The sequence below is a fragment of the Siniperca chuatsi genome, linkage group LG16, assembly GCF_020085105.1.
Source record: "Siniperca chuatsi isolate FFG_IHB_CAS linkage group LG16, ASM2008510v1, whole genome shotgun sequence".
Taxonomy (NCBI): domain Eukaryota; kingdom Metazoa; phylum Chordata; class Actinopteri; order Centrarchiformes; family Sinipercidae; genus Siniperca; species Siniperca chuatsi.
Window position 1 is genome coordinate 17,715,873 of NC_058057.1, and position 12,987 is coordinate 17,728,859.

Here is a 12,987-nt window from a genome sequence, read left to right on the forward strand (position 1 = left end):
TGATACTTATTTTGCTAATAATTAAGTACTTATACTTAAGTAAAATTCTAATGCAGGACTTTACGGGATTTCTACTTTTACTTAAGTAAATCATATAAATACTTTTTCCACCACAAACAAAATGTTTCTACACACATTGGAAATAAGATTGATCCTGTATTTTTAAGGCCTGACTTTTATTTTGAAACAAAAACTTTATTTTGAAGGCATTTCACTTTATAACCGGAAAAAGACTATTTTAATTTCCCCCTTGAGCGTTTTTCTTCAACAGCTACATCGCACGGGGCATAGAGAAGCAATAAACAACGATTTTTTTTTTTACACTTTTGCATCCCCAATACATAGAATAGGTCTGCGGTCAGCACAAACATGGTAAGGGTGTTTAGTTTTACGTTTTAAGAGGTAAAAACTCGCAGTATTAGCTGTATTAGTTCCTGCTAATCGATCACAGCTAAGCTAACAAGCGACGAGGCTAACGTTTACTAACGTTACTCTGTCAAACATGTATTTTGTCCAATTTCTTCTCTTGCAATAAACACCTCACATAGTGTTAACGTTAACGCTGAATTTACTCATCTCTGTCTGTTAGCCTAAATATGAATAAAGTATGCGGGATATTTTGTGAAAGATTAGCTATTACGTTAACGTTATAGTGTGTGATCTGTTGCCAAATAACCAGCGTTTACATCCTGTTTGAAACCCTCTGGGAGAAGGTTACACCTAATGCTTGATGTATCAGAGAAAAAACACAAAACTGCGTGTCAATAATTCAGGTGATGTGGTGTGATATAAAGAGCTGGCATTATAGTGTGTATTAAATATTATTAATCATTTTTACAGTCGCACACAATTTTGCTTGTCCAACCAACCAAGAGACCCGAGGGCCGCACATATGCTGACTATGAGTCAGTGAATGAATGTATGGAAGGTGAGTCTTCAGCTGTTATAAAATGGTTTGCACTAATAAATCACGGTACTGTTTTGCCTTTACCTTTGGTGTAATAAGCGTAGTCTAAAACCATATTCTGTTATTAACACAATTACATTTTTATTTCAACAATATTCCTCCATGAGGCCACTGAAATAATTGTATTTAGTTTATAAGCATAGTAATGGCTTTGTTTCATCATTTGGAGGGTAAGCTCACTAAATATCTTATTTATTTCTCAAATAAGAAATATTTAAGACTATTTACAGAGCAGGATCTATGTGAGGCAATGTGAAAACCTTGTATTGCATTTGTGTTTAAAAGTATTACGCATAAGTGTTTTTATATTTTTTATTTTTTTAAGTTCTTGGTTATTGAATATAAGTGCGACATGTTGGAACCCATAACATGCGCAATAATTTGGAGTTGAACCTATAATATTTCAACTACAAGTTAGTCTGTTTAACTACAGAGTGCCACTGGAGTCATCACTGCTTATCTTTTTGTAGTCACAGATGCCCAAAGTGCTTAAAACAGTTAGTTGATTGTCAGGATTTCTCAAATCAGTCTTAAATTCCATTCCTTTTATTAATCCTTTCTTATTTCTCCACTCTCTCTCTCTTTTTGGTGAAATCTGTAGTGTTACTGACTTTATAGTCTCTCTGATGAACCTTGTTACATTGTTGTGAAAACTACTATATACACTAAATGAAGATTATTGTTATCTGTATCATTTAAGCTATTTTCTTTTGATGCACACTTTTGGAAATGGGTTTGCTTCCATTCAGCATGTCCTGCACCTCTCTTCCAGGTGTTTGCAAAATGTATGAAGAGCATCTTAAGAGGATGAATCCAAACAGTCCCTCCATCACTTATGACATTAGTCAGTTGTTTGACTTTATTGATGACTTGGCAGATCTGAGCTGTCTTGTGTAAGTATGATTTGGCTGGTAAACTCCTAACGATTTGAATAAAAAACAACTTTGCATTAAATGTGTTGATCACGTCCAGTAAAAAATATAATTAATTTTCATACAGGTACAGAGCTGACACTCAAACATACCAACCATACAACAAAGACTGGATCAAGGAGAAGATATACGTCCTCCTCCGGCGTCAGGCTCAGCAGGCAGCAAAGTAAAGACATCAGTGAGGAGTTGTCCTGCTACGCACACTTCGAAGGACTTTACTGTACTTTGGGAAATGAAGGGGTTTGAAAGCTGTCAAATATTGGGCTTTATATAGAAATGGAGTTGTGTTTTTAATTTGTTACACAATGATGAGAGGGGGGCTAATTGCTGCAAGGACTAACTTATTGATGGAGAGGGATCCATGCTTGGAGAAATGCTCCCCAGGCTAGATCAAAACTTTGTTGTTTTTTTTTGTTTTTTTTTTGTTTTTTTGGGGGGGGTCATATTTCTAGTAGTGTGCTTTCAGTTCCCCTAAAAGTAATGTGAATTTTTTTATATATATATATATATATATATATATATATATATATACATTTACTGGGCAGTTGGATTTGAACATGCTGTGGATTTTAATGCAGGTGATTTATTTTTGAATGAGATAAATGTCAGCAGACTGACTCATTAATTTAACTGATCCCAGAAGATTTATTTTCCACATTTCATCTGCTATTACAATTGTTACTATAGCCTACCATCATGATGTACAATGCTGTTTTTGTAAACGTTTTGTTTTGTGTAGAATCTGATTTCAATTATCCTTGTTGCTGTTTCCTTTGATTTAAACAAAATAAACTGTTGTTTTCTGACTGGTCTCCACTCTTGCATATATAACTGTTGGCACAATGAGTAATAACTTTTCCTGTTAATTCAGTGTCTCAGTATAGAAATTGCTGGTCGACAAGGATGTACAACTCTGTGGATCCAAGTATGTGTCAAATGGTTGGACTACAGGGTGAATGTGATATAGTGGCTGGATGGTAAGTTATATAAAAGATATCGGGTTGAATGATGTTCGATGTTACTGGAGCCTCTCGACGAGTCATTTATGCTGACCACCATTACAAATTGAATTTCTGGTCTGTTTGGTTACTGTCTCTTTAAATGTGGCGGGCTGCCCTGTTGATGCTGTGCTGGAAACCCCGTACTGACTCTGAAGGGACCCAAGATGGCTGAATACTCACGGGGGGGGGCAGTTAGCAATTATCTGATCAAGACGTCGTGAATGAATGGAAAATAGCATTATAATGTAAAGCGTAACCTGGAAGAAATTACACGACTACAGTTTGTTGGTTTCAATAATTTTTGGGATGCATGAATATCAGTAAGGAGAGAGTGGTCTCTCCGCGGCCCCGAGCCAGAACATGGCGGAACACTTGGGGAAGAAATAGCAGCTAACGCTAGCTAGCTGGCGCATTATTCAGACGCAATTAGAAACATTGGTCCAGTGTAAACACGGTGTCTGCGTTCCGCAAGTGTGAAATAATGTTATCGATGCACAGCTCTGGTCAGTTTGATTTAAAGGGTTGTTTAACATTGAACATGAGGAGCGTATGCAGTTAGCGTACTAGCTAGCTAGTTAACGCGTTAGGTTTGCTAACGTAACTGGCAAACGTTGCCCGCAAGCGTACAAACTGCTAATAAGCAGGCAGGGTGTTTTGGGAGCCATAGATCGTAACAGTGGGGCTTATTCTGAATACTCCCCTCTCAGCTGTGAGCTAGGACTTTGCCATGTCTGTCAGTCCTTGTTTTGTAGATTAACACGTTAGCTAACGGCAATGCCCTCCGCACTGTAAATTAGACTGTCGTTAGCTTGCTACAATGATCTGTAAGCTGATTTTGTGTGGCGCGTCGCCTATAACCCTGGCGAGATAAGTTTTGTAGTTGTAACTGCAGAATCGATCGGGGAATCTTCCTGGATACTCGTTCAGGTGTTTCACTTTTAAGCTCCTTCAAAGAACTCTTAGCCTGGTTGAGCCCCTCACGCTAGTTAAGTTAGTACTGCATTGTAGAAGTGAACAGGTGTAAAAAGTGAATTGAAGTTGTGGCGTTACTAGGTGAGGCAGACACCCTGTAAAAGCCAAGAAGGTCCGGGAGGGGTAAACCGGTTACAACTACCTGCCAGGATGACGGACACTCGTCGACGAGTCAAAGTCTATACCCTCAATGAGGACAGACAGTGGGATGACCGTGGGACTGGGCACGTCTCCTCGGGTTATGTGGAGCGTTTGAAAGGCACGTCTCTACTGGTGCGAGCAGAGAGTGATGGTAAGGCCAGAGAAATGGGAAATGCCAAATTATCGATTACCTGCTGTGTATTGGCTACCGTAATAGTTACTATATGTAAACAATACCGTTCACACAGACCTATTTTAACCAGCAGGAACCATGCATGTAACCCTCACTTATAATATATTGCGTATACCCTAACTTACCCTCCTCATGAAAATCATTTTGACAACACTTATGAGCCACCTTTGTTTTTAACCTGACAGGTTCCCTACTGCTGGAATCCAAAATCAATCCAAACACAGCCTACCAGAAACAACAGGTCAGCACATACCATGGGGTAGTATACGCATGTAGTGCATGGATTTCCCTTCTTTGTGTACTGATTGTAAATTGTTTTTTTCCCTTTGGATAGGATACATTGATAGTATGGTCAGAGGCTGAAAATTATGATCTGGCACTCAGCTTCCAGGAGAAGGCTGGCTGTGATGAAATCTGGGAGAAAATATGCCAGGTAACTGCACTTCTCTTTGTGTGGGTGTATGTTTTTCTGCTCCATCTGGGTATGCATTTGATACAAAGTGTGTTTGGGTGTTCCTGGTGATAGTTTTTGTTACTAGTTACATCCTAAGTCACTCATATGTTTGTCTCATTGTTAAGGTGCAGGGAAAGGACCCATCAGTAGACATCACCCAGGATGTGGTGGACGAGTCTGAGGAGGAGCGCTTTGATGACATGTCGTCGCCAGGTCTGGAGTTACCACCATGTGAACTGAACCGCTTGGAAGACCTGGCTGAACTGGTGGCCTCCTCACTCCCATCACCACTGCGGCGCGAGAAACTGGCACTGGCTGTGGAGAATGAGGGCTACATTCGCAAGCTCCTAGAACTGTTCCGTGTGTGTGAGGATTTGGAGAACAGAGAGGGACTGCACCACCTGTATGAAATCATTAAAGGCATCTTCCTGCTCAATCGTACTGCACTGTTTGAGGTTATGTTCTCTGACGAGTGCATCATGGACGTCATTGGTTGTCTGGAGTTTGACCCAGCACTCCCGCAGCCACGGCGGCATCGGGAGTTTCTAACTAAGACAGCGCGCTTTAAGGAGGTGATCCCCATCTCTGATCCTGAACTGCGTCAGAAAATACACCAGACGTATCGGGTGCAGTATATTCAGGATATGGTGCTGCCCACACCCTCTGTTTTTGAGGAAAACATGCTGTCCACCCTGCACTCCTTCATCTTCTTCAACAAGGTGGAGATTGTGGGCATGCTACAGGTAAGATAGGCAGACATGTATTATAAGGTTTGCTAGCGAAGGGTGTTTGTTGTTGTTGTTTTGTTTGTTTTTTTACAATATACATAGACAATATACAAATGTATATGAGCTTAATACAAACAAGCTTTACAAATGGTCAACCCTGTCATAATATCTAACAACAAAATGCACACATAAGAATATTTTTAAAATGGTGTTTATGCAGCGAGGACTGCAAATTACAGGGATTGTACAAAGGTTTTATTTTTGGCTGATTGTGCTTTACTCAGTCTGAGTTTGTCTGCTAGTCTTATGATCATGTGATCTTTGTGTTTTTGTACTGTGTCAACTCAGCAGTGTTTATGTATGGCTGTCTCCATAGAGATGGAGAAGTGTTGTGTAAATCAGTTATGCTGCGCTAGAGGAAAACTGAAACTGGCACGCTGTTGACTTGGGTACACTGTGCTATGTGTAATTCTGAAGTCAAACACTACTGATATGGACCTTTTCTTCCTCACTTACCACAAGGCAGTCTTGTCAAGCCAAAATTAACAGACCAAGTGTTTTATTCAATTAAACCAGCACTTGATGTACTGGATTGCAGACTTCATTAAATGGAACTGAGTTGTCAATGTAAAAAAAACCTTATGTACATAACACATCAGGAAAATCCTAAAAAAAAAAAAGTATGTTGTAGTTTTTAAGACTCTTTATATACAGTAGATTTTCTTAATGTAAACTGCAGTAGTTGTAAATAACATTGAACAAAATATATGTTTTTGATTGCTGGTTGTGAATTGAATCTAAACTAAAGAGGTGTTTTTATAATGATAAATTATGTCACACTATAACTTCAGAATCAGTCATTGGTAAATTCGGTGGTTGTTTCCTGGTTATTTATATCTGAGTCATTGTAGATCAACAACTTTGTTACGATAGATTTAGCAGAGTGCACAATTGGCCTTAGATAAGTGTGAGGGTCAAAGGTGATTTTTTTCCATATCCTGATTTGTTGACCCTCTATGTGATACTCACCCCCTCTTATCTCCCCTTCCCTTTTGATGTCAGGATGATGAGAAGTTCCTGACAGACCTCTTTGCACAGCTAACAGATGAGGCTACAGATGACGACAAAAGACACGAACTGGTATGCCAGACCTTTGAATACTGTTGTCATTTTTATGCCTCCGTGCCAGCGACAGCCAGGCCGGATTTGGCACAAATGTCCACTTGGACTCAAGGATGATTAGAATTTGGTTGTCAAAGGTCAAAGGTCAATCACACTGTGACCTCACAAAACACGTTTTTGGCCATAACTCAAGAATTGATGACCATATTTCACAGTTGGTTGGACAATGGTTGGTGACACTTTTTGACTCAAAGGTCAAGGTCACTGTGACCTGAAAATAACCTTGACACTTGACAACACTTTTTTGGCCATAACTCGGGAATTCTGACAAAATTTCACACAGATGTTTAATGGGATACAACGATGAAGTGATAACATTTTTTTTTTTACCCAAAAGGTCAAAGGTCACTCATAATGTCCTGGAAAAACACTTTTTTGGCCATTATTCAACACCATAACTCGGTAACAGAAGGGGAGATTGTGACCAGCTTTCACAGTTGGTCACACACTGAATAGGTGACACTTTTGACTCAAAGGCCACTGTGACCTTAAAAGGGGTTTTTAGTCATAATTTAAGAATTAATTGAGCGATTCCAGATTTCACACACATGTTGCCTGGGACGACAAAATGAGTAAACAATAACTAGCACAGCACAGGCTTTCCTCCATCTCTGCCTTTCACTTCCTGCCTCATTCTGAATTTCGATCGTCATCGAAATCACGTGACTGACTTTTGGAGTGTGCCAAGCTAATTGTGATCCTGTGAGTGAGTTTACCTACAGCTTATAGAGAGGCTTTTCATCTAAACATGCCAGGAGAAAAAAAAAGCACCAATTTTGTGTAACTATACTCTATAAGAATCATAAACCAAAAAAAATTAAAATGTGGACATAGTCTCTGTTACATCACCCATAGGTTTCTGAAGAGCTAGTATGAAGCTTAGTGTGGTGGTTCTGGCTGCTGGCATCTTGGCAATGCCTGACTCTGCCGGCTCCTGGATATTCCAAAAATGGGAAAAGACGTGCAGTGTGGGTGGAGCTGAGGCGGGCTGAATGAAGCCTGGTTGCTGAAATGACCCACCTGTTAGTCAAAGCGGTCACATCCTTGATTATGCATAACTTTAAGCCTTAATATAATTTAAGTGGCCATTCGAGAAACTGCAGTTTTTGGCACTTCCGCGTTGGCTTCATTTTTCAACCGCGGAGGATGCCGCTTTATAAGGATCCATCTTTACATAGTAATCAAGTACATGTGTTCATGTATAGCCAGTACATCTGATAATCCCTTATTAATCAGTTCAACAATGTATATTCACTGGAATCATACATATGCATCATCGATATAGTGATAACTTCCATTTAGCCAAAAAATACACCATATACATTTTATTCAATTCCTTCCAAGTATTCACTACATATATGATTCGTGACATGAATATAAACTGCAACTTGACTGGTTGGCGGAGGCATACAACCGCGGGGCGGCAATTCTAGTTCTCTTTGTTCCTTATTTCATAGAGCCATGTTTGTTTCTTCCTTATAGGTGAACTTCCTAAAGGAATTCTGTGCGTTCTCACAAACGTTACAACCTCAAAACAGAGACGCCTTCTTCAAGACATTATCAAACATGGGCATTCTACCTGCACTAGAGGTCATTCTGGTGAGTACAGCAACCTTAACATGAATCAGAATTGATGATATTAGAGTGTTGGCATAGTGTCGATATGAGTATGTATCTATTCCATACAATGCTATTTGGTTACCAGGGATTGTGCACATCAGAATCAAACTTCCTGAACTGTGGTATTAAATTACACTATGTTGTGACTGAGGAGGTAGTTTTGATTTGTATTTTTTTGTGTGCAGCTCTTGTTCAAGTGAATGACATTCAAACATTTTAGTATCTAGTTGAAGGGTATTGCAGCACTTCTCATAAGGACCATGACACAGCATTTCTTTTCTTGAACAAGCAAATGAACCGGTACAAGTTCATTTGAAACAAATCAAGTCTTGTTTTTGTCTGTATAATGTTAAACCTTGAAGCTTGCCATACATTGAACATACATAGTTGACTACACACACAAATAAAAGACCATCAGGTTGGCTGCTGCAGGTTGTCATGGTATTATTTGGTCTGAAGACGAACGTGTAGAAAGAAGCATCTGCTGATTTTGGGTTGTATTACAGCTGAATTCTCATCCCAAGTCTTGTAAGACACACTGGTGCATCATACCTGGTTGTATTAACTGTCAGGAGAGTATGCATTTAGATCCTGTTTCAAATCTGTACATTCAGAGGTGGCAATGTCACTTTCCTGCTCAGTTATGTATGGATGTAAATTGGACCAGAATGTTAAAGAAATTAGATTATTTAAGAAAAATAATATAAGAATAATAGGTAGGCTGAAATGTGTGTAGTGGTTGGGTGGGAAGTTCACAGCTTGAAAAGAGGGAATGCTCTATAACCACTTTTCATTCAAGGTTAATTTATTTTACTAATTGGTAAAGAGATCTGATCACAGTTCACTCTCAGATGTCATGTGTGGACAGGTTGTGTCACATGGTGAACACAGAGTGTTGGCTTGATTTACAGCTGATTCAGTTTGGTACCTCGCAAAAAAACAAACAATACATTTAAACACACAAACACTGCAAGTACATCGCAACTGTCATGATGTGCATCTCTTCTCAGAAACTTGCCATTGCACATCCTTTTCTGTCATGTTCAAATGTTCTGTCATGTTACTTTTCTTTTACTATGACACCAGTGACTGCAGAAGAACAAACAAGAAGACTGGCTCTGATACAAGAGGGCAGTCAAATACACTTTGTTCTCAGGGAAAATGAGCTAGCAGGCATCTAGCCAGCCTCTGAGCATGCAATTGGTTATGTTCCTGTTTTTGTACCCTACAGTACAACCCACAATCCTGTTTGATTTAATTTTGTGAATAACTTAAACTTGGAATACATAACTTTTGCAGGTCAGGGAAAAATATCTAAACAAATACATAAAGCAGATTAAAAGCTCTAAATAGTAGGTTGATAACCAACACATGCTCTTATGTTGAGATATGTGTACACCTTTGCACATACAGGCATTTGTGAGAGTAATACTTGGTTTTCCCTTCCTTCCTGTCCACACACACCCTTAGAAGTAAACTGAGAAGAAAGGGAAAAAATAATCTGTGTTAGTGAAATTATATGCGGTTGGGTTCTTTTTTCGATTATTAAGATAAGACTTTATTGATCTCTGAGCGAGAATTCACAATCCACTGACCTACATACATTATATGTTTATGAAACAGGGAATGGATGACGTTCAGGTGCGTGGGGCAGCCACAGATATTTTCTCTTATCTGGTGGAGTACAACCCATCCATGGTACGAGAGTTTGTCATGCAGGAGTCTCAGCAGAATGATGATGTGAGTATATGAACAAAGTCGGTCAGAAATATCAGCGAATGATTCATATATCACACAGGTGGATATAAACGAGTGTTGTGGTACTAATGATTATTTATTGGCCTTCCAGGACATTCTCCTGATCAACCTGATCATAGAACACATGATCTGTGATACTGACCCAGAGCTAGGTGGAGCGGTGCAGCTGATGGGCCTACTACGGACTCTGGTGGACCCCGAGAACATGCTGGCTACTGCAAATGTGAGTTTGCAGGCTGCTCTTGAACTTGTCAGTTTATACTGACAATGATTTGATAGTAAACCTGAGTACTTGATACTTAGATCCAGCTTGTCCAGAAGCACATTTGAATGTTTGATTCTTTGTTTTTGTGGAGGTGTTGCTTGCTCATTTCAGTTCACTCAAACTGGATCAAGCAAAAACACCTTTTATGGTCCTTCAGTTTCATTATAAAAGATGCAAGAGTGAAGACAAGTTAGGCAGCACTGGAAGGACGGGGTTATTACAAGGAGCCAAGGGGGGTGGTGTTCTAAATATGCAAGTGCCATATTCCAAATGTTGATATTGGCTGTTAGAACAGAGTACAGTCATATCAGAAAAAAGTTACTCTACAGTGCTGAAAAAGCTGTTTGCTCTAGGCCTGAGCTCTGCACCTTCACCATTGTTTTTAAGTGTAGGGCACTGTAAAAGCATTCATTGCAATAGATATCAAAGTCGTGTTACGTGGCAAAAAATGTATTCTTTTTTTGTTTTGTTTTTTTTTTCCTTTCCAGAAAACAGAAAAGACAGAGTTCCTGAGCTTCTTCTACAAGCACTGTATGCACGTCCTCTCAGCTCCACTACTGGCCAACACCACAGAGGAAAAACCTAGCAAAGGTATTGAATACCTGCAAAGTGTATGTGCACATGGATGTTGGTTTTGTAAATAAAAAAAACAACATTGAGATTAATGCACAAGTATTTTATGTTGCTTACTACCTTCATTTTTCTATTAGATGATTTTCAGACATCCCAGTTGCTGGCCTTGATTTTGGAGTTGCTGACATTCTGTGTTGAGCACCACACCTATCACATCAAGAACTACATCATCAACAAGGACATTCTCAGGAGGGTACTGGTGCTCACTGCCTCTCAGCACGCCTTCCTGGCACTATGTGAGTCACATATAATCACAACTAGATCTTTAATTCTTAGTACCTGTCCAATTGGACAAAATGCTAAACCATTTAACTTTTTAAAACTCATGTTGAATATAAATTAGTTTGTTTTGAGCTCCAATATTTATCTTTATCTTTCTGTTCCCAGGTGCCCTGCGCTTCATGCGGAGGATCATTGGTCTGAAGGATGAATTCTACAATCGCTACATCATGAGAAACTTTCTCTTTGAGCCTGTTATTAAGGCCTTCCTCAACAATGGCTCACGCTACAATCTCATGAACTCAGCCATCATTGAGATGTTTGAGTACGTCCGTGTGGTGAGTATTGCTTGAATCTGCCTCATTTTCATGGTCAACAAAACTTTGAAATATTACAGATAATATTTCACGTATAAAAGGTGTCTGGCAGTGAATTTGGGATGGGAGCATTGTTTGTTATTGACACTTAAATGACAACTATGCCACAGAGCCAGAGAAGCTGGCAGTTCACCATCAGGCTCTAGCCTCCTCATGCTGGGTTTGGTTGAAGAAAGATAATTCTTCCATTCAGCTTTGCTCCTTGTGTTATTTTTGTTTTTGTTTTTTTATGTTGATTTTCTTTCTAGTTCTATTGCTTATCTCCTCAGTTGAGCAGCTGGTCAAACCTGCACAACATAAGACCCTTTAAAACTAGTCATGTCCTACAGTGTCATAAGGATGATGTATGGCTCACTGGAGTACATACACTGATTTACTGATTCCACCTCAACTGACTAGACTGACTAGGAATACTTTGTCTCATTCAGTTGTGTATTGTTTTTTTTCACTTTGGGCAAGGATTAGGTAAATTGATTGTCATTTTATACACCTCATAAGGTAAATGTGAGTTGATAGAATAGGATTTTTTTAAAATGCAGTTTTGATGCAATTCTCTGATTAGATCTGTAAAAAGGAACCTATATTCATAGGTTGTCAAACCACATTCCTAAAAGTGAAAACTTGTGCTACTTGTAATGTTTTATTGATTCATTTTAACTTGTTTGGTGTGATCTCCCCTCTATTTCTCTCCTTCTCCTTCCTCTTCTGCTCTTCCTCCGTTCTAAAATCTAAACTACTCGTCTTACCTTACCAATTTCCCCTTCTACTGGGTCTCTACGCTTCTCTTTCTCTCCACTCCCATTGCTCCCAGGAGGATGTGAAGTCTCTCACAGCTCATATAATAGAGAACTATTGGAAGGCTCTGGAGGATGTAGACTACGTCCAAACATTCAAGGGCCTAAAGCTGCGGTATGAACAGCAGCGAGAGAGGCAAGACAACCCCAAACTGGATAGGTGAGAAAACCAAGGCTGCACTACTACTACAACTATTACACTTAATGATTAAATGAGTGTTTTTTCCGTTTATTGTGAGATACTCTCACAGACAGGATTGCCTCAAAGTCAATATTTGATGTCCCAGTTAGGGAACTCACATTGATAAGCCAATATATCGTTTCTTGTGCTATTTTGTGTTTTTTAGAGTCAATTGTTTTACAAGATATGTTAGTGATTTTAAGGAACTTGTCTGCTAAGTTTGCACATGGCAGAGAGTCTTTGCTGGCAACGTTTCTGAATGTCCGTGATGTGGTGATCAAAGCTCAGTTTATTGTCCAGGATGATGCCAAGCTACGTAAAGCTCTCCACCATCTCCACTGGCTGGCTGTTGATGGAAGTGGGGCAATGAGGGGTGGTGAGTTTATTTATGTCGAAGATGAGCTCCTTTCTCTTGGTGACATGTAGGAGGAGGTGGATGTCTGTGCACCACTGGGTGAAGTGGGCAATGGATTGTTGGAAGGCTGTGACTGAGTGTCCCTGCCTGTGAGGAGGGCAGGTATGGCTGTGTCATCAGAATATCTGAAGTATTTTAAGATGGAGGAGGGGCTA

The 12,987-nt window shown here is 39.5% G+C and overlaps 2 protein-coding genes across 3 annotated transcripts in view; both read left to right on the top strand.

Moving 5' to 3' along the window:
• Positions 1-212: 212 nt before the first annotated feature.
• On the top strand, positions 213-2,705 carry erh (ERH mRNA splicing and mitosis factor). Its single transcript, XM_044168425.1, has 4 exons — positions 213-372; positions 841-928; positions 1,740-1,860; positions 1,967-2,705. The coding sequence occupies exons 1-4, from the start codon at positions 370-372 to the stop codon at positions 2,067-2,069; spliced, it is 315 nt and encodes a 104-aa protein (XP_044024360.1). The 5' UTR covers positions 213-369; the 3' UTR covers positions 2,070-2,705.
• Positions 2,706-3,025: 320 nt separating this feature from the next.
• Positions 3,026-12,987, top strand: part of smek1 (SMEK homolog 1, suppressor of mek1 (Dictyostelium)) — a 16,363-nt gene continuing 6,401 nt past the window's right edge. The window contains exons 1-12 of one of the 2 annotated variants that reach the window (XM_044168420.1): positions 3,026-4,164; positions 4,392-4,447; positions 4,541-4,639; positions 4,786-5,403; positions 6,451-6,528; positions 8,053-8,169; positions 9,814-9,930; positions 10,040-10,171; positions 10,702-10,804; positions 10,924-11,082; positions 11,234-11,403; positions 12,254-12,396. In XM_044168420.1, the coding sequence (XP_044024355.1) occupies positions 4,023-4,164; positions 4,392-4,447; positions 4,541-4,639; positions 4,786-5,403; positions 6,451-6,528; positions 8,053-8,169; positions 9,814-9,930; positions 10,040-10,171; positions 10,702-10,804; positions 10,924-11,082; positions 11,234-11,403; positions 12,254-12,396 (1,934 nt within the window). In that variant the 5' untranslated portion in view covers positions 3,026-4,022. The remainder of the gene's footprint in view (positions 4,165-4,391; positions 4,448-4,540; positions 4,640-4,785; positions 5,404-6,450; positions 6,529-8,052; positions 8,170-9,813; positions 9,931-10,039; positions 10,172-10,701; positions 10,805-10,923; positions 11,083-11,233; positions 11,404-12,253; positions 12,397-12,987) is intronic. The other variant, XM_044168419.1, reaches the window with a different exon arrangement.